The following is a 23,969-nucleotide window of genomic DNA, read 5'->3' on the forward strand; positions in this document are numbered from 1 at the left end:
AGCACGCGGGCGGTGCATGCGCCGCGCGGGGCGGGCCGGGCAGAGCCGAGGGGAGCGCGCGCCATGGCGGGCCCTCCGTGCGCCTTCTCCCCCCGCGGGTGCCGCTTGTTCGCTTCGTGCGGGCCCGATGGGCGGCTGCGCGTGTGGGACACGGCCGGTAGCCGCCTGCAGCACGAGTACGTGCCCTCCGCCCACCTCAGCGCCGCCTGCACATGCCTGGCCTGGGCCCCGGCGGGGGCGCGGCAGCCCCCCAGCAAGGTGCGTAAGGGGAGGGAGCGGGGACGCCGGGAGGACACGCGTGAGGGGTGGGATGGGGATGGGGATGGCGGCGACCCGAGCAGTCCTGACGCGTGGCCGCGGCCCGCTCGGCTTCACCCCGCCCTCCCGGCGCCATGTGGCCGGGCGGGCCGGGGAGCGGGGGCTCGGCGAGCGGGGTGAGGGTCCCGTGGGCTCCGCGGGGTTCGGGCACCGTCCCGTCCCGTCTCCCTATGGCCCCGGGGTTATGGGGTATGTCCACGTGTGTCGCGCTTCGGGATGAGGGGGCGCGGGGGGAGCCGCTCCCCCTCCCAGGATTGCGCTGCTGAAGGTAAATTTCACGTGTCGGTGGGGGAGGCGGCTCTGGAGGCTTTGTATTGTGTTTTTTTAAAACAAAAATTCGGCAGAAGCACTGACTGTTAAAAACCATTTGTCTCTCATTATCTGCGTGGAAGAAGCCTTCCTTGAAGGAGCGAGGTATGTTACTTGATGGCACGTCTTGCCGTAATTGAAAAGGTGATGCTACAGAGCAGGTCAGCTGCTGGGCACCCACTTAGTTCACCTTCCGATAAAGGTAGTACCTCTCCACACTTCCTTACCCTTGGAAGTACTCCCATGCAAGCTGCTACACTGTGATTCATCTTCCTGAGTCCAAGAATCTTCCAAGGTGTTCAGTAGTGCTACTCACAGCATTCACCAGGAGCGCTTGGATGTTCTCCACCTTGATCAAGTTTCAGTTAACATCAGCTCAGGTGAACACCAAACCTGAAAATATCTAGAATATATACTGAGGTACCTTTTGGTCCTCTTCATGCTGAAGTAATTCTTTAGCTGGAACATACCATTTCCTGAGAAAAAAGAGTGCAAAACCTGAATAAAGTATGTGAAAAGCACCCCCTTTATCATTAGAAATAAGGAGTGCTTTTTAAAGGGTGTCTTGGTATATCAGCAATTCAGTGTATTTGAGCTGCTGTTAAGGCTGTTTCAAAATGCTTAAAGCACAGATTATCAACCTGAAGGAGGCCAACATTGTTTTGCTCAGTTGAACAGCTTAGTCCCTGAACTTTGAAAACTCACAGGACATGCAAAGAATGAAGTAGAAAGAGTCAGTTTTAGATGGCCTGAACGTGTTCCTTTGTCATGTAACTTTGAAGTAAAAGGGATCTGTTCATGAGTTGCAAAGCTGTATAGTTTCTTTGCTCTTAAATTCACTGAAACTGCCATATGGAAATGGGCTTGATCTGTCCTGTGTGAAATAAAATTAAAGTAGATAGTAGATGCACTGTGCTGCTGTGGTACTGTAAGTGAAGCACAGGAAGTTTCTGAGGGGCTTTTAAAATTTTTTTTAATATAACCTTTTTTAAAGACACACTCCTAAGCCCCACAGGTCTTTGAATTTAACCTGGTTTGAGGTTATATGAAAATAACCATAGCTACCTCTCAGTGCTTTCTAGTTATTCCAGTAGTTTGAATCCTGTCCCCTGCTTGAAAGCTAGTCCTTTTTAAAATGGAGCTGGGAAACTTACTGTTTCTTGCAATAATTGTCCCATAAAGCCTTTATAGACTGAGTTGTAGAACTAAAATTGGGGTGGTTATGCCAAAAATATTTCATTAAATGTGTTTTTTCTGGCGTTATTTAGTCTTTTTGTTCCTGGAGAGTTGACATCTCTCTAGGCAGTTCGAGTATCTGGTGTTCAGGGTAGAACTCTGCTAGTAGGTAACTATAAATGGTGTTTGGCCAGATTGCACTTAAACTCAGTTTTGGACTGGTGCCATGTTAATGGAGGCCATGTGTTACAGGGGAATATTAAAAATCACATTTTGAACTGCAGGCTCTGGAATTGCTGATGCAGGGGGGTGGCTTTACTGGGATGCTCCCTGCCCACGTGCTTCCGGTGAAGTATCCATCACCTCCTGTTCCACAAGGTGCCTTGTGCAAGAGTGGACCTCCAACATTCGAAACACCTTCTTCCACTTCCTTCCTAACAAGCTGCAACTGCGCTGTCACCGTCAACTGTGAAGACCTTTAAGTTTCTCCCCATTTCAGTGTTCTAAGTGCTTTTTTTCATATGTGAGCAGCAGATTTCTGTTTAGAAAGTCTCAGTGGCTTATCAAGTCAAGGAAGAACATTATGGGAAAATGTATGCACAGTTCCTTTTCAAATGACATCTTTTAACCATCTCTACTAATTAAAATGTTGTGCTTTTTCAGGCAAAGTTGAAGAATTTCTAAATAAGCTTGAGTTTCCATAAATCTGCAAAATAAATCGAATGACAAGGAATCTGATACTTAGCCTGTCCTGCCCATGACAACAGAGTGATCTTCTGTTTAAGACCCTGATCCACAAGTGAATCCCACATGGATATTAAGTGCAGTTGTTATTCTCTCTGGGTACTAATCTAATGTAGGGTAGGGACATTAGGTTTTTTTTTTAAGTTCTTAGAGTTTTTTCAAATAATCTCAAACATTAACAGGTGTCTGAATTTGCTACTGGTATTTCTTGAGGCAGAACTTTCTGACAAAATGTTCCACTCAGATTGCTGATAAGGGGTGGGCAGTAAAGAAATGCACGTTGAAACAAATCTGGAGAAACCTTTATTGCCCCTTGCTTTCTCTTGACCTTGGAAATAACTGTATTTGTGAGAATTCTGTTGTGCCTTTGAGTTATTCCAAGGAAATTTGCCATAGCAAACTGATATGTAGGGTGAAAAAAAATTTAGTTGAAAGATTTATTCAGGGGAAGAGAATAAAAGTTTGGTTTTGCTTTGCAGCAGGGGTGTGTGGGGTAGCTAGTAAAACTGTTTAAAGAGATCGAAAAGTACCAGAAAACACATGAGTTGTACTTGCATTTCCATTCTGTGGCCTTTGTCTTTGCATGTCAGACAGCAGTTTCACTTAATTTCTTAATTATTAAAATATAATACTAAATTAATAAAAATAAATTCAGTTAATTCTCAGTTAATTGCCATTAGTTTTTCAGCATCTTTTTTTTTTATATTTTATAAATACTTTTATTTCCCAGGAAAGATAAAGCCTGCTTTTTTGCCTACTTGCAAAAAGCCCTAATTGTAATCTCTTTTCTGAAGAGTCTGCTTTTTATGTAAAAGTTAGCTTTACAGCAATTTTGTATTTCTTAGCCTAAACTAAAACACTATTCTTTGCAGAAGATGCTAGCTCTGTTAAATACAGAGCAGCAGAAAATCCTGCTTCAAAGAGACAAAGTATTTGTCCTTCACTATCAAACTTTTAGTTGTGGTGAAAACTGCCACATCCTGATTGTCATATTCCTGGACCTGAGTAGAAATTTCTTGTATTCACTGTGTCATGTCTGCTGTAAAGCAGATCAGCTACACTACATGGAACTTGAACAGAGTTGGTTTCTCACATTTTATTTGTCTCCTCAGGCTTCTTCAGGGTGCTTGTCAGTGCAAATAGATCTGTTGTATAGAGGAAGCATTAACATGTGTGTAATTTTTAAATTGGAGAGAATGCTTTTTACATCATGTTTATGATGTAACAAATGTAAGGAGACTTACCAGGGTCCAATTTAAAAACTATTCAGTGGCATTAGTGATTTTTTTTCACATCCTTGAACAGGTTTTTTATTTTTGCTTTTTTTGTGTGTGTGTGCGATTAGTGATTAACCCAGTGAGAATAAATATGATGACTTCTTCTGCCCTCTTTATTTTAGTTTCATGTGTTTAAGAACCAGTTTTATTCCTTCTCCCCTTCATAGTGATCTGCATTCTCAAGTTTTTGGTTAAGGGAAACAAAGTGAAATCCCTCCTTGAGGTGGCTGATGGCACTTGCAGAGCAGGAGAGTGAAGACTTATGAATTACCTGATCGTATGAGGACCCCCTGGTGCAGACAGCAGGTCTTGGGCAGAGCCCTTTCCTTTGAATCCCAGTCACTTCCCTCTGTGGAATGGGGTAGTACTTTCTTAAGATGCATTATGAATGCTTCAAATTTGCAAGACTCTTGATTACCTTTTGAGAAAAAATAAACTGATCAATCAAGTGTTTCCATTTTTTGGATGAAGTATTCTAAACATGTTACTCTTCTGTCTCTGGGACAGGAAACTTGTGAAAAACTTAAATGTGTTTTTTTCCACATGCATATGATTGGGATGGTAGCAAAATGGCCTCCACCAGGTGTTTCCAAGTGACTCATAGCAAGTTTGTTACCCTGTACACGGAGGTACAAGATGAGTTTCTAGGTACACTTCAGTGTTCATTTTGTGTCTTAGCGGTGTTTGTGCTGGCTGTCTCAAACTTCTCTTAAGGTTTTTCTTCCCTCTGCTTTAACACTGAGATTAGCCAGTCAGACTGATTAATTTCATGATTTCTCTCTTTTGGTTTTCCAGGATGGTCCCCAGAGGAAAAAACGGAAGTCTGAAGTTGGAGAAGTGGACAAGCAGTTAGATATCTTGGCTATTGGTACAGCAGTTGGTAGCATTTTGTTGTACAGCACAGTAAAAGGAGAATTACAGAGCAAGCTAGTAAGTAATGCATTCTTTAACACATACTACCAAATACTGTTTCAGTCAGTTTAGGCCTAAAAATCTTGGTTTCTAAGTTAGTGCAAAATTCTAATACCATCCATGGATTTTCTACTTTACATTAAAAATAACAGTAATGATGAAAATCCTCACTGGACAGTTAAATCCTTGATGGGACTGTCATACCCTCAGTTCCTGCATGGCATTGTGGGAGGGAAGGGCAGAGAACTCATCAGCACTTGGACGGCTGTCACACTGATGGACTCTGCTGTAAATTTACCTCCCTTGTGGAAGCTCTTGAGCTCTCTCAGCACATGATCTTTTTTGAATGATACAGTGTCTTTAATTTTGCCTTTCCAAGCTCCCAAGCACCTCTGTTTTAGTTGTGGGTTACATAACAAGCAAAATAAATCCATATGAATGTCTGTGCAATACTTTTGAGATACCTGGGTGTACTTTTGCTTCTAAACTCAAAGTTATTGGTAGGGTGATAAACACATGGATTTAGAGAAAGCAGTAATTTCTGAGAATTATGATGCATGCAAGTGACAGTAACTAACAAATATCAACTCTATTGTGTGGTAAAACTATGCTTGAAAAGTGTAGCTGTTTGTTTTAAAATACTCTTTTTCCATAGAAGACAGCAGGTTTTATGAACACTTCGTTTTTTACATAAAAGTTGAATTAAAAGATTATTCCTGTTAAAATAATACATACTTTAAGCTATTTTTACTGAACAGTATATCTTATTACAATGTAGTTTGTCTTGTTTAAAGCTCATTTGCAGCAGTACCTTTGGGAGTAATTTGAGCAGGTTGTTGCAATCCAAATAGTGAAATAGGCTCCATTAAGTATTTTCATAAATAATTTAAGGTTATATTTAGAGTTGCAGAGATTTTGGTTGTTAAGAGAAGTGATACTGCTTAAAGGGTCTTCTAGTCTGATAATATTGTGCTCCTGAATGCTGATACAAAAGGAAGACTACTCACCTCTGAGTGCCCTTAAGGAAGGAGGCACTTAGGTGACTTCAGCAAGACACCTGTGGCTATTCTGCTTTGAGCAGATTTCATACAGTTCACCTTGTTGGGCTGTGTGTATAAAAATAGCAGGCAAAACATTTTTTTTTTTTTCCTTAATTTTGAAGTGCTAGAAAAATTGTCGAAACAGAATATCAATATCCTCAGTTGGAAGGGATCATCACAGCCCAACTCCTCTCTGGTGGCATCCCACCCTGAAACTGAAGGAAGCATGCAGGTGTGTAGATGCTTGTGGTCAAAAAGGAATGACAGAAGGCACAGGCTCCACAAAAATCTACAAAATTTTATCAGTAAATTATACACTTGGCATGGAAATTGGTGTCTTCTAATATAAATGCATAGCAGTGGATTTTGAAGAAGGGGTAGGGCAAAAGAGAGAGAAAGAAAGGAATGAGGAAAGAAGAGTCCTGGCTCCAGCATCAAACAAACTGATGAGGTATCCAGTGTCTCGGGGCATCCATCACTCAAGCTTTGTGGGAGCACCTTTTTATAGACACCTGGAGCAAAGTTACCGTGTGCAGTTTGTTCTAGACCTTTCTGGAAATGGACTGGAGGGCTTTGCAGGGGAGATCTTGGGTGGTCTTGATCCCCCCCCTTCTGGGGGGTACCTTTTGTCAACAGTACATGCCCACTTCTTGAGTCTTTTCTGCACTTGTGCTGTGCTGATCACCTGGAGGCAGAATAAGGGTGGACCAGGGAAGTGGTGTCCTACCTTCATGTGGCCCCCTCCTCCAGCTACATCCTGTTCTTTCTCACACACTGTTCTTACCAACAGTCCTTGGTTGGTTACATGGCTGTCTGGCTATCAGTGTTTGAGACACACATGTTAAACTATCTTCTAGGCTTCTGCATGGCACAGGACAGTCCCAGGAATCACACCATGTGCCTGAGAGCATGGTCCAAATGCTTCTTGAACTCTGGCAGGCTTGGGGCTGTGACTGCTTCCTTGGGGAGGTTGTGCCCTGTGGATATTATTTTCATAATATCCACCCTAACTCTTCTCTCTCCCAGCACTTCTTCCTAATTCTTGCCATTCCCTTTGGTTCTGTCACTGTCCACAGGAGAAATCAGTGCCTGTCCCTCTGCTTCCCTGTGTGAGGAAGCTGTAGACAACATCTCCTCTTCTCTCGGCTGTATAAGCCAAGCCAAAATACTTACGTGTATGTACCAAAATATGAAATACCTTTAATTTATATATCTGTCATATATGTTCTTTAAAACCACACACACTCTTCAAGATGCCAGTGATTGGAATTTAGTTCTTGAAAGAGCACCTTGTTCACATTGTTGGTGTGGGGAAGACTCAGTCGTCAAGACTACTCCAGTGAGTTGACCCTCTGTTATCTTTTGTAGGATGGTGGTCACGACAGTAGAGTAAACTGTGTGAGATGGCATCAAGACAACTCCTGCTTGTATAGCTGTTCAGACGATAAACACATCGTGGAATGGAGCACACAGACCTGCAAAGTAAAGTGGTGAGTGTAGTGCTGCTTTTTGCTTGCTTTTTTTTACACTTGCTTTTGTGTATTTTCTTTCTTGCAGGTTTTGGAAATGCTGCATTCTGCTTTCCAGGCTTCATGCCCACAAAGTGACTGTTGGCTGTTATTTTTCTGAGGTCGGAAGTAGTTTTAAGGGATGAAAGCATGATTGTCATAGTTGGGTATCTTCCTCTGTGTATTGGAAAGGCTACATGAAATTGTTATGAGAGGGGTTTGGATCCCTTCATGCCAGCTTCTAGAGAGACTGAAATACTAAAAGACTTACTAAATTCTGAAAAATCTAAATTGTAGAAAAAAGTCCTTGAGCAGATGCTGGGTGATCTCATTCCAGTAAAACCTGCTGTTTGCACCCAGCTTTTCTCAAAAGGCCTTGCTGTGATGATAACCCACTTGGTTTCGCTTGCTGCTGATGTGCAGTGGGGACACTTCCACTTGGCTGTCTGAGCAGGCTGCTACCGTTAAAAGTAGTGTTGAGCAAAATTGAGCTTAGTGCAGAGTAGCAAAACATCTGCTGTAGGCATCTATTTTCTTTTGCAATGAAGTCAAATTGTTTTTAAACTTTAAAGAAGAAACAAAGTTTTCTGTTAACAATCTTCATTACCTTTCTTCAATAAAAGCCTACTGTATGATGGCTGATTGATTCTTCTCTTGATGTTCCTTTTTCTGTGACATTTCCCACTGTTGCACTCTTGGTTTTATTAAGGTTGGCATGGGCACTGCAGGCAGCCCATCATCAGTAGCCTCTTTGGTGTCCCTAGGCAAGAGATGCCTCCTTAGGCTGTATTATGTTGGGACCCTGTGTAAAGTAGCAGAAGGTGCTAAATCTCCCGCTAGCCTTCTCTATTAGAACTGAACACACCCAGTTCCCTCACCTTTCCCTCTTCCATTATGTGCTCTGGTCCTGAAGGTGCCTTCATGGCCCTCCGCTGGATTTACTCCGCCATGTCAGTGACTTTGTTGTCCTGTCCCACTGAAGGCAGTGCTTGGGTGGAGTTTCAAGAGTTGCACAGAGCCCAGGAGTCCCATTCCTTGACCTGCTGACAGCACTTGGCTAATGCAGATAATAGACAGCTCACCTCATTGTCACAAGGATTCCCTGCTTGCTTGTGCTAAGCTTTACTGTGAGGACTGCAAGTCCCTTTTCTGCAAAGCTACTTTCTAGTTATTTGTCCCCAACCTGTACCAGAGTTTTTCCATCTCACCTGCAGAATTTTACATTTTCCTCTTCAGCTTTGAGATTCTGACAGCCTGTTTCTTCTCAAGCCTGCTGAGATGCCCCTGAACAGCAGCCCTGTCCTCCAGGATATCAACTGCTCTCCCTAATTTGGGATTGAGTGTGAAGTTGTTATGTGTGCATTCTTTCCTGTTTTGAGATTATTAATGAAGACTAGGGCAGTTATGGAGGATATTAAATAGTATTGGGATGTTCTTAGAGGGAGTTACACCAGTGACCAGTGACTGGCCAGTGGCCGTCAGCTGGACTTCGTACCAGTGATCACAACTGTTTGAACTCAGCAGTGCAGCCAGATTTTACTCTCCCTAGAGACCATCTATTCAGACTATATAGCTCTAATTTGGCTGCAAGGATACTATGACAGACCTTGTCAGAAGCATTGCTGAAGTCAACTTAAATGTGTCTCCCCTCATCAACCAAGGCAATCTTATTAAGGCAATCAGGTTGGTTAAGCACGATTTGCTATTTGTAATTCTACACTGGATGTGCTCAGAACCTTTTTTACGTTAATAAGTGGTTTAAATTCTTAGTCATGGCCTTGTCTTTGGATGAGAATACATAATCTTGTCATACTCTCTGTGAAGTGCAATGTTGTTTTTCAGGTTTGAGGGCTGTAAAATGTTCAGCTTCTATCAAAAATGATCCTTGTTTTAGAAAATAGAAGAGGTATTGCTTGGGCACGTGAAAGTTATTTTGAAGTATTTCCAGGAAGGCTGTTTACAGTCAAACTGTGGTGTGTTGCAGGGTACTTCCTATCTGTAAAGGATTTGTGTTAGTGCTTTCCTTGCAATTTTGTCCTGTAAGAACCACATAAGTATCAATAAAGCACATTCAGGCTTTTCATGACAGCATCTTTTTTTTTTTTTTTTTTTTTTTTAAAGTACTGCTTTGAACTGTAGACCGTTAAGGTGAAGCTTATGATTGTCAGTGACATTCACAGACTTGGGAGGAGGGCCAGTAGCTGAATTGGCTTTGAAACTCAGAATTTTAGTGTTGAGAAGGCCTTTTTGAATGGCTTGGTAAATAGAGATGTCTTGAAAATGGTATGGCTCTTCTTGCCCTATTTTCAGAAGTAGAAAACTTTGAGAGGAATTCAGAATAAGCAAGTATTTAAAAAGAAGGCAACAGTTCACTATTGAATAGCTTCATATTTTTGAGTTGTGGTTTTCTTGTAAACTAATTTGAAGGCAAAGTCCAGAAGCAGAATAGTTTTGACCTCTTGACTACTTAAATCACTGGTTTTTAAATTTTGCCTTAAATTTTCCATCACAGTGGTTTTGAGATTATCCTGATGAATACTGTTTTTTCTATTTCTCCATCTTTCTCCTTTTGTACAAAAACTTTCCATCCAAATTCTAGTAAGTGGAAAGGCGACAATAGCAGTGTCACCTGTCTATGCATCAGTCCAGATGGAAAAATGCTGCTGTCAGCCGGTAGAACTATAAAACTGTGGGACTTGGAGACCAAAGAAGTCTACAGAGTAAGTAATTCTGTACCTCTGTTAAACTAGATGCAAAAAAATACCCTTCTTGATTGGTGACACTACCTATCTAGTGTTTCCTGATCAGACATCTAAAACATTTCACTGTGTGTGAGGATACAATTAGCAGTTTTGGGATTGCTGGACGTTTTTTGCTGTGATGGTACCCTAAGCTGTGGTTTCCATGTGCTGAGAATTGAATGAGAACATTAAATTTTTGTTTCTGAGCATGCTGCCAGCATCCTTTCCCAAGGCTGTAGGAGAAAGATGGATGCTGTTCTTTTTAATTGGGTCCCTGTCTGATACCCTTCTGTCAGGAGAACTCAGTTCACCACCGTATCAGTTACTGCTGGCATGGGTTTTAATATGAGTCCCTCCACAAAGCCTTCGAGTTTCCTTTCTAAACTTGGTGTAACTGATGGCATTATCAGTTTTGCTGTTGAAACAGTTGGAAGGCATAGGAGCAACTCCTTATTGTTCCCTGAGCAGGGCTCAGACATTGAGCAAATGGCCATGCTTTAGCTGATCCGTGAATGCTGCCGTGTTCTCTTGCCTGCTAGCAGACAGGACAGGGATAGTCTCTGAATCTCCTGTCAGGTGAGTGTGTACACATGTGCTGTTACTGCGGGCTTGCTGGCACATGGCAGCTACCATGTATGTCTGCATTCTGTAGTGACCAAAACCACTATATGCAAAAGTAGATTGAAGAGCCAATTTTTGGGGGGTGGCCTTGGGGGTGGTGTGTTGCCCAGATTCAGTGTCAGCAAACGTGTCCATTGTTAAAGATGAGAATGATCTAGTTCCATTGGAAAGGTTGAGGTGTAAAATTGGGGAGGCAGAGGGGAGTGCTTTGTGACAGTAACAGCAGTACTGATGGATGTGATTTCTTTTGCATGGATTTAGCCTCTGTGAATTTGCCTTTGATTCCCCCTTTAAGTTTTAAATGTTGCTAGGTATCTGGCAGGTTAGCAAAAAACCTCCTTGATGTACAGAAATGAAAGGAAGGTGATCACTAGTTAAAAACCACTGAGCTGTCCTTGTTGACTTAGTAACGCTTGAATCTTCCTAATGTTCTTTGTTAACTAATGTTTTGATTTTTGCCGTATGACTGCTTATGACAATCATGGAAAGATCTTGTTTCTTCTCTTAGCATTTCACAGGCCATGCTACATCAGTGTCATCATTAATGTTTACCACAGTGAAACCTATGAATGAAAGTAAACCCTTTGATGGAATTACAGGACTTTATTTCTTGTCTGGAGCCATACACGACCGATTATTGAGTGTGTGGTATGTAAGCTTTTCATAATTTGTGACTGTGATCAGTTTGTGCATAGACTCATCAAGTGATTGTGATTAGACAAGGTAAAGCAGAAGGGGCACTCTGGAAAAATGCAGTGATGATCTCTTTAATGGTGGTTTCGACTCACTGATTGTTGAGTGAAGACGAGATTTTCCTTGGCTGTGTCTGAGCATGCTTCCAGTTGCCATTTGTATCACTAGTGTCTGCGAGAACATAGTGTGTAATAAACTTCCTTGTTCCTTGCGCTTCTTCTAAGGTTTATTCAAAGTTTTCTTGCTCAGTTGCACTTGGGAGTTACTTTGCTCTTGGAAGTCAAAACATTTTCTAAACTGAAATTTCTGACTAAAATGTCAGTGTGGTGCTTTTGGATATGGTAGATACCACCACATTTACTAGTGATTTATAGGCTGTATAACGCTTTTCTGGTGCAGAGGATGCTTTTTGTACTGTGGTAAATAATTTGTACTTTTTGTGTCTTCCAGGCAGATCAGATCAGATAGGAAAGAAAAGAATGCTGTGATGTTTTTCACAGTAACAGATGAACCAACTTTTGTTGACCTGACTGTATCAGAAGTCAAAGAAGAGGTAGGAGCAATAGTTTATAAACAAATCTGTTCAACAATTTTCACTTAACACATCAGTTTCCTTTTAAGGGTGTAAAGAAAGAGGCTTGGTTTGCATTTGGGTTCTGTTATGCAGAGATGAGATCCAAATGCCAAATCATGGGTGTAAGGTTACGTATATTACAGGTGCATTTATAAAGCTGCTAGTTTGAAATGCGCCTTTTCAAAGCTACTGAGTGCAAACTCAGTGGGTTTTTTCAGAAATTTTGTTTGTGATGGTGGAAATGTCAGTTGCTTCCTATTTAGAGCAAGTTAGTAATCAAAATGGTTGTTAGAACTTGGCAGCAAAGAAAAACACAAAATGATTTCTAAAAATCTGGTTTGGGTGTGGTCCTGTTTTTTTTCTGATTTCAAGTGTTTCTGGCAGTATAACTTCATTTGGAAGTAAGTAGCCGTGAATGAGTTAAAGTAGCAGTGTACATTTGCCAAGTCTCTCAGTTTTAGCAAGCACAAGTTTTTCAAAGTAGTTGCCTTGTGAAAAATGTGTGAATGTGAAACATGTTCACAAACTGTTCCCATAATTATTTAAAACATTTTTCTCCTGCTGCTTTTAAATTCCATTTCTCAGAGCAGTATTTCATGCTATATTTTTCTAATATTTCCAGTTCCCTCTTCCTGCATGTATTGGAGAGTATTCTGTAATGTACCCCGTCATTTAGTTTCTCAGAGGAGTCATCTCAGTTTGTTTCCTCAAGCATATTCACAGCATCAGCACCTTTGCAGAGCTGTGCCTCCAGACATGGGCCTGCTACTGTGCAAATAGTTTAACTCAGGATATATTACTAGTGACACACTATAGTTGAGAGTTATCATACTAATCTTCTAACACTTGTACTGCATGTTCCTGAGTGATTACATCTTTGATCTTCCTTTCAGATTTAGTGTAATGTTCTTAAATACTGAAAAAATTCAAATTGTAGCCATACAACTGTCTCTTGATGTCTTGAACTTCCAGGAGGGTTTTCCTTTGATCTAATGAAACTCTCTTACTGTGCCTTCTTGCAGCCTGTGAAGTTAGCAGTTGTGTGCAGAGATGGGCAGTTGCATTTATTTGAACATATCTTGAATGGGTAAGTTAGGATTCATCTTGAGGGTGTCTTTGGGAAAGGTCTGGGGTTACTGCAAGGCAAAGCTCAGTTTTGTTATGCTGTTGCCATTTAGCTCTTGTATATTCTCATGAAAAAGGTTCCAGCTGCTTCTTTGTCCTGGGTTACTGGACACGTTTTTGAAGAACTCACTTGTTGGGGACTGTGTTGCACTTTGGTATCACGTGTGGCTTTAACCCAGGTTTTGTCTGTCTGTGCCTCATCTTAGCCATCCATAAAAGGTGTAAAATGGCTGAGTTTGTTGAGGACCTGCTAATGAAAGATGCTTAGATGTGCAAGATATTGAAGTGTTCAAGCTAAACATCTTGGAATTTTTTAATTTTTTTTCCAGTTATTGCAAAAAACCCTTAACATCAAACTGTACTATTCAGATAGCAACACCTGGGAATGATGGAGACTCCACACCGAAACCTGTCCCTATTCTAGCAGCTGCATTTTGCACAGACAAACAGTCTCTGCTGCTGGTGTATGGAAACACCTTACAGCCCGTCATAGAGAAAGTGGTATGTAAAACTTAACAGAGAGGGTTGGATTCTGTAATATGGACCGCATGCTGCTTTCAGTTGAAGAAATTTTTAAGTTAATTATTTTTATTTTTACTGTTTTGAAATGATATAACAATACAAAACATATTTCTTGTCCTTGGTTTGGGAGCTGTGACTGTTGCCCCAGAGCTGTTTGGAAAGGCGATTTGTATTCCATTTTTTCAGTTTGAGTACAGGTTGATGTCATTGCTGGCTGTTTCTTGCCATTTCAGCTGTCACTGAATTAGGCCATTGAAACTGGTTTTAATACAGTTCCAGTTTACCTGTGTAAATGTCCTTGGAGGGTATAGACATCTTGTAACAAAAGGCAGATATGCAAAGGAGCTGCTATTCTAGAGTGAAAAAAACTTAAATTCTAATTTATACCATTTGAATTTATTCTCATCTTTCAGTAACATAATGAATCATAGTGTGAAATATAGTGTGTCATAGTGTGAATGTCAAATATATTAACTGGTTTTGTTCTTGTCCTAGTCTTTGAACAGCAGTGAATCCCACATATGTTTGGTACGGGACATCCAGAAAGTGTTGTCACTTAAAACAGATGCTGCTCTAACAAAGGTGAGCTCTGCATGAAATGTGATTTTGTTGCTTCTCTTGTTTTACTTCAGAAATGAAGTAGGTAACATTCACTGGTCTCTTAAAATGAGATTGGATTTTTGGATGGACCTGTTCAGAGCTGCAGAGGTAGCTATAGATGTCCATAGCACTCTAGCAGTTGTGGGTAGAGTTCTTCATGGCTGCTTTGTGTGATGGCATGTGTGAGAGCACACAGTGGCCCTCTCTTAACTCAGTAGGTCTGCTTCAGAGACAGGACTCATTGGTGGGGTTTTTCTGTATAAGATCAGCCCTTCCCTTAGAGTCTGTTGCTTTGTACAACCTTTTTGACCCCAATAGTTTGAGGTGAATGTGGTGTGACATTGTATTAGAGTCTAAATAAAATGTAGTGGAACCTTGAGGGGCAAGTCCTTTTTGCTCTTTCTTCCTGTGTTCCTGCTCACAGGGACCTGGGAATGTGAGCTTGGCACTTGGAGGGCAGCAGTGTCCTCTCTTGCAGGATCCCCTGGGTGTTTAGAGAGTGGATGTCAAGTTCTTAATCATTGTGTATATTCAAGGTCTTGAAGATACGAAATGCTTGGAGCATCAGTGAAGTGAGCAGACAGCACTGTTTTCTGACCCTTTAGTTATCTACTGGATCTGGTGCTCTATCAGCCAGGCAGGGTTTTATGCTGATTCCCCAGTCTTAGAGCTGGTGGGTAGCAGGGCTGAACTGCAGGGACAGGTGCAGGGCCTCTGTGGCATGCAGTGATGATACCCATCTTGGTTTCGCTTTTTGCTGAATTCCAGTGAAGACGCATTTCTCTTGGCTGTCTGAGCATGCCGTGTGTGGAGAAGGTCAGAGATGTGTGGTGAGCAAAGGGGATAGTATTTTATCACCACTGGTGTTCTGTTATAAAATTCTTGATGCAGAAAATCAACTCTTTGGAAATTGGAAGTTGCTTTGCTCAGTGTAGTAGATTATACTTTTATCACTTCAGAGGTACTTAAAAAAATGGGCCTGGATAGAAAGTCCTATGGTTTAAAGCAGTGTTCTGGAAGTAGCAAAAAATGCATTTTTGATACTCTGGAAGTGGCATACTGCCCTACATTCTCTGTGAGCCAGGGGAGCATTTGGTTGTTAAATACAAAATTCCATCTCCTTTGTGTTCATTGAAGATGATACCATAGCTTGTTCAGTATAAACTAAGGTGTCTCTTTGTCACTGTGGTCACAGCCTAATTCAGACAACTGAGTGCTGTGTCTGAGCAATCCCTAGAAGAAAAGAGTTGGGATTGGAGGGAATAGTGACTACCTTTTGCTGTTACATTGTGCTGCTTTTCTTGGTCAGTTATTGCCTTCCAGTGGATGCTCAATTAATCTGCATGTGTGGTTTCTGGAGCTGACTGTTAGCACAGGTGATACCTATTGCCAACAAACATCCAAATATTTGCTGTTGAATACAAACAGTTCTGTTAATGTTAAGGCAAAAGCTTGTAAGAAAGGTGGTTCACAGGTGATTCCAAAGAGACCACTGCTTTAGTTAATTGTGAAAATTAGCTCTTTGTTTCTTGAGGTTATTCATTCTCTTAAATATTTGTCTGATTTGCCTAATTATGTCAAGAAAGTGGGTTGTGTCAGGCTGGTGAGAGTCTCAGAATAAATTATATTTTAAAGTGAAAGAAATCTCAAGATACTAGCAATTCATGTAAATGTGGTTTTCTCTGTGTACTAGGTAAAGACACCTGTTGTGAACTCGGACACCAAAGTTCTAGTGCCTGGCATTCCAGGACATAGTACAGCTGTCAAAACTCCAGCCTCGGGAAAGGAGAAAAAGAAAAACAAGAGGAAACCAGGAGAGACAGAGGTAATGGGCTCCTTCTTTCAAACTCAGTGAGAATGGAGAAACTAGAATTATAAATCATTGCTATACCTTCTTTAGGTGAACTTGAATTTGCTTTGTTTGCTGTGGAAGAAAGGTTAATGATACCATGGTTCTGTATGAAAGAGACTTAACCCTGCTCAAAACATTTCCTTCATTCAGGCCCTCTGTGCCTTACCTGTGGTTTTGCCAGGTTGTTGCACAACTTTGTCACACACTTGTTGCTGCCTATGCCAAGATGGATTAGTGCTTTTCAGCCAAAACTTCATCTGCTTTTGTTTTCTCATGCTGTCTTCTGTCAGTGCATTTAAAATACCCAAAATTTGTGTTCTTTTGCAGCAGAATTATCAGGAATGCTCAAAGTTGGGTACTTTGCTTTCAGCTGATATTTGTGAGAAAATGACACTAACGTAGCACTGCCCTTATTTCCCCTCTGTAGGAGAGCATTGAGGAGCGCCTTGGGGCATTGGATATTGATGTTAGCAAAGTCAAAACTCCAGGTGGCCTTCCCCAAACAGACAGCTTTGCCGTGCTGCTGGTTCAGGGCTTGGAAAGCAATGATGCAGAAATCTTAAATGTAAGTTTTGCAAGCTCAGTGTGTGCTGTTGGATCTGTTCACTTGGGCTGGTGGGAAGCCTTCCTGAAAGCTGGGAAGGCTTAACAGTTCAGAACCTGTTATTTCTCCCAGCTGCTTTTAGCTGATTTGCTGCTCAAGACAGTGCTAGTCTGAATTATAGTAGTGGTGTTACTTTTCTCTTTTTACCTGCCTTGCTTTCTGAGTCAGTCCCTGAACTTTGAGGCATTTTGTTTATGGTAAATCTGTTGTGTCACAGTTCAGATGTTTTACAAGTGATGCTACCAATGCAGCTGTGTTCCCTTTAGCTTAGACTGGAGCATAATCTGTGCTTAGTCTCCTGAGGGTACATTTTTCAAGCAGGTACTGTTTGAAAAATGGATTGATGACAAGTTTCATTTGAAAAGCTTGTCTTTGCATTTGGACTAGGAGGACATAATAGTGCTGGGGCAGGGAACTGTTAAGAATTTGATGCTGAATAGAAATTTCTTGTCACAAATGACTGGTGAAAGGCAGTTCTTTATGGAAGTCAAACAGAAAACATCAAGGGAGATTTTAATGTGTCTGCAATGCATCATTTCTAACATGGGGCAGGTGGGCTAGAGGCAATACCAGATTGTTTTAGATGAGTTTGAGTGTCTTGACTTTGTTAATTGTACCTGACTTAGAAAATTTTCTTTGCAAATCTTTTGCTCGTTATCCTCAGTGTACAAAAGTAGTGGAGTAGGAAGAGATTAACAGGCAGGAATTTCTGATTTTGCTGATTGTTCATACACCTGTTGAAGCTGAATTATTCTCTGATCTTTTTTTTTCATTCTAACAGAAAGTGCTTAACACAAGGAAAGAAAATATAGTAAAGAACACAGTAGCCAGAATGCCTATACATGCTGTCATTCCACTGCTCCATGAGGTAAGAGAGCCTGCGCTTGTACTGTCATACAAGCCACGTGTGATTTGCCTGCTAGCTACTAAAATCCAGGATATGTTTGAAATTGGTTTGGTGCCATAAGAGGACTGAAATGTTTCTTAATTTATCCTAGATACACTTTTATATTTTCTGGCTGAAGCTTAGCCAAAGGACCAAGTGTCACTGTCAAAGCTAGGAAGAGTATTAGATTATGTACTACTATCTTAAATGATTGTGTGGGAAAAGAAAGGGAAGAGATGAGGCAAAAGCTTGTTTAGTCCAAGGCAAACAATCACCATTACATCTTCTTTTCAGCTACTAACATGGATGATAATTTGAAGCATCAGTAAGTCCATTTGCTGTATTTTATCTTCAAACCTCACAAAGTAGTAATTTTAAAATGGATTTGGCTTCTGAATGGCTTATACAGTGATATTAAATATAACTCTATTTAGACAGAAATACTTTAATGATTAGCCTTGACTGGACATTACTTTTTTAAACCAAACATTGGTTAGTAGCTCTTGTTATGTGAATGATATTCTATTACATAAGTGAATGGTTCAGTTTCTTTTGTATTTTAATGTGCTGACCATAAATGCAATCAAATTTTTTTATTGAATTTTAATTACCTGATTTTAATTGAATTATGCAGATGGCCTGGTGCTCAAAGTTTGGTCTTATAGCACCTCCTTAGGCTTATGTTAATGAGATGCTGCGTTTCTTCCCTGGGACCTTTGCTGGGGAATCTAAGTGCAAGTGTTTAGCTCTATAATCCTAGTGGATGGTCAGACCTTTGTGTCTTCTCCCAAGCTTGTTGTGTGAAGTGGCCTTTACCTGATACTTCCTTCACTTATTTCCCCAACTTGTCCACCCTGTAACAACTGCTCTACTAAGCAGATAAACGGAGATGATAGAGGTTTCCTCCCACTTATTCCTGCCAGGTTTAAGCTTCAGTGGATATTTTGCATGTTAAGAGTTCCAGCTTGCTTGTAATACTGAAACCCAGGTTCTGCAAGTTACCAGCCTGTGTAGAGGGTGGTAGAGCCAGCATTGTAATTTTCTGGAGCCTGGCAGTGGTTGAGCCTAGAAAACCTCAAATGCCTGGAGAACTTTCTGCCCCAGTATTGGGGCTGTCAGGTGATCTCATGTTGGGGTTTTAAACTCATTGTATTTGTTACTTATTGCTGGTTTTTGTTGTTGTTCTTTTAGCTTACAAAGAGATTGCAGGGCAACCCATACAGGTAAGAGACAATTCAACTACAGTTCAATTCATCAAAAACTGTTCACATGTGTGTGTTATGGTCCCTCCTCCCATGTACGTGATAGATCTCCATTCTAACTGCAATTAAACTGCAGAATCTGGAGGTAATAACTCATCTCATTGAGAGTGGAAAGAGGAACTTAAAACACTTAAAACAGTGCTTTGTCAGGGTGGCTAAAGTGAAATTAAAAAGGGAAAAGGATACCTAAAATGAGGGTGTAACTCTCTGTATGTAACTGAAGGCCCCAGATGTTTACATTATGGATCTGGTCAATAAATAAAATAACTCTCAGGTGTAGAGCTAGTTTAATTATCAAATGTATTTAGACATCTCTTAATGTCTAATAACAGAACCAGCTTCCCCTCCTCCATCTTATGGTTGCCATAAGGACAGCTTTGTTGACATGGGCTGTGCTGAGTTATGGGGGTTAGATTGGTTTGGGTTTGACTTTATTTTTTCTAAATATAAATTCCCTCATTGTAAGTAGAGAAGAAAGTAGCATGCTTTGATCTTTTATTCATTGAGACCATCCATAAAAAATTTCAGAAGCATACCCTGAGCTTGCCTAGTTTAGTCCCTCACGGAAATGTCTGTTCCTTTCCTAATGAATAACTTGCATACTTCATATAGGTAGCCAAACTTTACATTTCCATCTGTAGGGAGCGTTTATCTTGCCCTCTAATTAAAAAAGATCACTTTATATAGAACTATTTAGCATCTAGAATGTAAAATGTGTGTCTCTCAGCCAGTACTTCTTGGATATAATTTATTTCTCTTTTCTAGTGCCTCACTAATGGTTCGATGGCTGAAGTCTGTTTTTACCCTACATGCATCCTACCTTTCCACAGTAAGTATATTTCATTCATGCCAATGCACTTAAGTAAAAGTACATTTAAATGCTTAAATAAACGTATTTTCTTCAGGAATCCTTTTCCTACTCTCTGCATATGGCAGTGCCGAAATCAATGTATAGAGAGCTTTGCTTACACCACTTGAGCTGAACTCACTGCACATTGCTGATAAATTGTTGGCCTCAGTCATTCCTGACATAATTATAGCCATCCCAAAGTCATACCAAAATAAGTTATGTCACACCTGTGAGAGGGAACAAAATTACTGCCAAGAGTAATCTAGCCTGTGTCACTAGATCTTATAGAACTGCTTTCTTTGTTCTTGTAATGCTCATATTGAGGCTGTCTTGGGCATGGCCAGATATATAGGGTAAGGGCTGTGCCAAAGTTGTCAGGATAAGAAGGAATGCTGTAGCTTCTGGATTGAAGTCTAGCCTTGCCTTAAAAGTGATGGATACAGCACTCTTGGTGGGTTAAGGAAAAGATGTTTGGGCAGTGTCTGTCCTTTCTGCCATTTGTTACAGGATTGCTGAGCAGCAGAACTTGCACACGTTGCTGAGGCTGCATTCAGACACCGGTGTATGTTCAGTTCCCACTTACACAGGTGCTCCACCCCTGCATGTGGCAGAGACTGGAAAGGAAAAGGAGTCTAAGAACCGCCATGCTTTAAACGTAGATGATACTTCTAAGCATGGCTAAGCGTTAATTGATCAGGCTGCAGGTGGTTCCTGTGAACCCTCAGTTCTCCATTCTGCCTAGGATAATGTAAGCAAGCATTGCTTGCTCCAAACAAAACAAAAGTAGTTTAAAAAACCAAAAACATTTGGGATGTGTTTGTTAACAGCTTCATTTTTCTTTCATTTGTTTCTTCTCTTAAGTTGCCAGACCTTATTCCTCAGCTGGGAATGCTGTACCAGTTGATGGAGAGCAGAGTAAAAACTTTGCAAAAGCTTTCCCGTCTGCATGGAAGACTCTTCATTCTTGTCACCCAGGTGAGCTTCAACTACATAACATGGGATGTGCGGGGGGGTACTGTTTGCAGACTTTGCTTCATCTTGGGATTGCATCTGATGTGATCTGTCCTGGGCGCTTTAATGCAGCTGCTGTTCAGGGACAATGATAACACTCAGAGCAGGCCATTAATTGACTGTCCTGTCAGTCCCTGCTCAATGGGACTGTTTTGTCCTGCCAGATATGTCTGCTCACCCACAGAGTTTTAAAGAGGAATAAATAGGAGGCACTGGGACACTTTGGAACAGATGCCTCTCTGATTTTACCTTGCCATTTTTACTTTTCTGGCTGTTAAACCAGCACTGTAAGTGAATTAATGTGTACTACCCTTAATGTAGATTTAATTTACATTGTTAGGAGTTTTGTTGTCTTTCAAGGTTGAAATATATGATTTAATCTAAGGCTAATCTGCAAATTCCATTCAGGTTGCAGCATCACAAACAGTTCAGGATGTACCCGAGGTTAATCAGACTGCAAAGCTGGTCTATGAGGATGGTAAGTGTTGTATGCTAAGTGTAGCTCAGCTCTTGAATTCACATGACAGCCTACACTTGATGGCTGTTCATCATGCACCTGTGCTTATCTACCAGCATACACTCTGCAGATAGAGGGGTTTTGTGAAATGTCCATGGCAGGAAAATCAGCGGAGAATGATGTAGACATCTTGTAGTTAGTTACTCCTTCCTTGCCTTCCTTTTATCTCCTTTAATTTCCTCCCAGCCTTGCTGTACAAATGAAGAAATCAGCAAATTAGAAGTTTGGTGTGCTGCTTTAACTTACCTGGCAACCTAAAATTTTTAGTGTTACCTGCCCTTGTGGTAAGGTAGATACAGTGAAGGCACTGCTATGTTTGAGTCAGCAGGACATCAGTGTAGGGGACGTCCATGTGTGTGAGTGCATACTTCCAGTTTGGCTTTTTTCCTGCTGCATCTTCACCCTGTGTATTGGTAATGGAAGTGACCTGGTCTTAACTGATGTTGGTTACCTCATCTCAAGGTAGAATCAGTTTTGGTATGGAAATAGAACAGCTTGAAGACTTGGCAGCATGTGGGACTGGACTTTGTTTGCACAATGATATTTTAAAGCCTGTTCCCCAGACTGAAAGATTGTTTTCTCTTTACAGACTCCTCGGAGGAGGAAGGCTCAGATGATGAGATGATTGCAGATAAAGACTCTGATGTAAGTGGAGTTGGACCAGATCTCCCATTTGCTTGTAGCAGAAATGGTGTGACTAACAAAGGTTCAAACATTTCTGTTTTATTTTTCCCCCAGGAAAACTGGGATGAAGATGAAGAAAAAGAGGAGCAATCTGATGAACAAGACATGACTGTTGAAAAGGAAATTAATGGTGATTCTGATTTGGAACCAGAAAATGAAAGTGAAGAAGAATAACAGCACGAAAGAGTAATTTAGTGGTTTGAACAAGTGGGCCACCAAGCTCTTTGATTCTGGATCCTGTTGCTGAAAGGTGCTGTATTTGCATATCAGGAGTGCAGAGCATTGCACAGCCTGTGTGCAGAGGCACCTGTGGGGCACTGCATTTCTGAATCCAGAATGTTTAACCGTGCCAGCCTTCTCTCGCCCTCCTTCCCTGCGCTTACTTAGAGAAACATTTCCTCCACCTCCTGGTCAGATTATGCCTGTCATGTGGACATGCATTTGTATCTCAAGTGAAATAAATCTGCCACCGCTGTTTGTGTGGGAAACTTGGTTCAGCTTTATATTGAATTTGTTTCAAATATTCAAGGATCAAAGACATCTGGTCTATACCTTCTTTCCATGCTTCAGTTAGCAATAGCAAGTGGGCATCCTTCTGATTTTTGTTTTTTAAAAAAGGAAACAGAAAAAAGAAAAAAAAAGATATTTTTGTAATATTTAAATTCTGTCCTGAAATTCTTTTCTCCCCCCCCTTTCATTGGCTTAGCCATACTTTGGCAATGTGTAAATGCCGACTCGACTTAAAAATGGATTTTTCCTTTTTTTTTTTTAACAAATTTGAACTCAAGACTTTTATATGTACAAATCAATGACTTTTCTTGTGCTTTAAAAGGACATTAGTACTATTACTGGCTCCTAATTCTGTTTTAATGGAGGCTGTATATAAATTTAATGCTAACCCAGAGGACAGACCATGTTGAATTGGGTGGGGAGAGGGGAGTGACACAAGGGAAGGAGAAGTTGAATACTTGTGAATACACAGCACAGAGCTATACCTTTCTTATGGATTTTTAATCTCAGTGGCAGAACAAGGACAGCTATTTGCTCAGCTAATGGAAGCTGAAGTGGTGCAAACACGTTTTTAAGAGCAAAACAAGGTAAAGGTTTGAGCCATTCACCACTATAATGTACAATAATATATTTGTCTATAAATGGAGCTGTTGCAACTAAATACCACCCTCTTTGTAAAGTGAATAAATATACATCTCTTTTACCAAATACCTGTCCTGTGGTGTTTGTTGAGAGAGACCTTAGGTAGCTTCAGGTGGTGGTTAAAGATGAAATGCTGCTTGTAGAAAGCGGATTTCTAGTGGAGGAGCAAAGCTCAGTCGTCACAGACTTCTTGTCTGCCTCTCTTTTAGTCGTCTCCATTGGTGTGTCCGCAGCTTGGCTTGCACTGGGGGTTGCAGCGCTGCCTGGAAGTGCAGGGAATCGTGTCATGGACAAAGCTGGAAGAGGCGTTCTTGGGTTTGAAGAGCTGGAGGTAGAAGGGCAGCAGGTGGAGGCTTTCACAGCCTTCAGAGGGTTTTAACTGACAGTAAATCAGTCTTACTACTGTATAAAGCTGGGCTTTGTTTTCAGTTCTGACATTCTGTGAAAATAAGTGCCAACACTTGTACATTGTCTGTACTCAAGCCACCAAATGAGGCTGAACTGATGTGTCAGTTTTTAAGGCAATCATCCTGTCACTGCATGCAGGCAGGCTTTGGGAAGCAGAAGCCCTGGACTGGGGTGAAAGCAAGCAGAGTATCCTGTTTGCACTGTTGGGGTGTGGGGAATGGTGGCATCAGGAACTTGCCACCACTGCCCCTTGTTACCTGTAAGGTTTGCATAGCCTCTGTCCATCATTGCTATGCACCAAAAACTTCCAGGAGTAGGGCTGGGAGAGAACATGGCAGCAGGAAAAGCAGGGGGATCTTAAGAGCGTTTTGTTCATTCTCGATTCTCACGGACATTTAGATTCTGTGAATCTGTTCCAATGCCGGCCAGCTGGTGGCAGGGGGTGAGTTCTGGTCTCTTGCTTTGGGGTTTGAACAGCCAGTTCACCCTGTCCTCAGCCCTCAAGCAGCTGCTCTGTGTGACACTGGCTGTAGCAGCTGCAAACAGTTGGGCTCCTTGGTCAAATACTGTCCTCATCTGAGCT

The 23,969-nt window shown here is 41.3% G+C and overlaps 1 protein-coding gene and 3 non-coding genes across 4 annotated transcripts; all 4 read left to right on the plus strand.

Annotated features, from left to right (window-relative positions):
- Positions 1-3: 3 nt before the first annotated feature.
- Positions 4-23,044, plus strand: WDR43 (WD repeat domain 43). The gene is made up of 18 exons (XM_005523269.3): positions 4-258; positions 4,620-4,754; positions 7,145-7,266; positions 9,884-10,004; positions 11,155-11,294; positions 11,790-11,892; positions 12,936-13,000; positions 13,368-13,539; positions 14,056-14,142; positions 15,854-15,985; positions 16,440-16,577; positions 17,398-17,484; positions 18,694-18,725; positions 19,530-19,593; positions 20,476-20,589; positions 21,034-21,103; positions 21,732-21,787; positions 21,881-23,044. The coding sequence occupies exons 1-18, from the start codon at positions 64-66 to the stop codon at positions 21,998-22,000; spliced, it is 1,953 nt and encodes a 650-aa protein (XP_005523326.1). The 5' UTR covers positions 4-63; the 3' UTR covers positions 22,001-23,044.
- On the plus strand, positions 7,661-7,738 carry LOC148184585 (small nucleolar RNA SNORD53/SNORD92). The gene has a single exon (XR_015772345.1). It is a non-coding gene; the product is annotated as a small nucleolar RNA SNORD53/SNORD92 (small nucleolar RNA).
- Positions 11,397-11,480, plus strand: LOC148184586 (small nucleolar RNA SNORD53/SNORD92). Its single transcript, XR_015772346.1, has one exon. It is a non-coding gene; the product is annotated as a small nucleolar RNA SNORD53/SNORD92 (small nucleolar RNA).
- On the plus strand, positions 14,882-14,960 carry LOC148184587 (small nucleolar RNA SNORD53/SNORD92). The gene has a single exon (XR_015772343.1). It is a non-coding gene; the product is annotated as a small nucleolar RNA SNORD53/SNORD92 (small nucleolar RNA).
- Positions 23,045-23,969: the final 925 nt, after the last annotated feature.

This window comes from Pseudopodoces humilis, chromosome 3, assembly GCF_049639895.1.
Source record: "Pseudopodoces humilis isolate 2021_Gansu_Grassland_sample_001 chromosome 3, ASM4963989v1, whole genome shotgun sequence".
NCBI classification, from domain to species: Eukaryota; Metazoa; Chordata; class Aves; order Passeriformes; family Paridae; genus Pseudopodoces; species Pseudopodoces humilis.

Coding starts and splice junctions, on each gene's coding strand:
- WDR43 (XM_005523269.3), top strand. CDS start 64: ATGGCGGGCCCTCCGTGCGCCTTCTCCCCCCGCGGGTGCCGCTTGTTC. Junction 14,143..15,853: donor CAGATGCTGCTCTAACAAAG/GTGAGCTCTGCA, acceptor TCTGTGTACTAG/GTAAAGACACCTGTTGTGAA. Junction 16,578..17,397: donor ATGATGCAGAAATCTTAAAT/GTAAGTTTTGCA, acceptor TCATTCTAACAG/AAAGTGCTTAACACAAGGAA.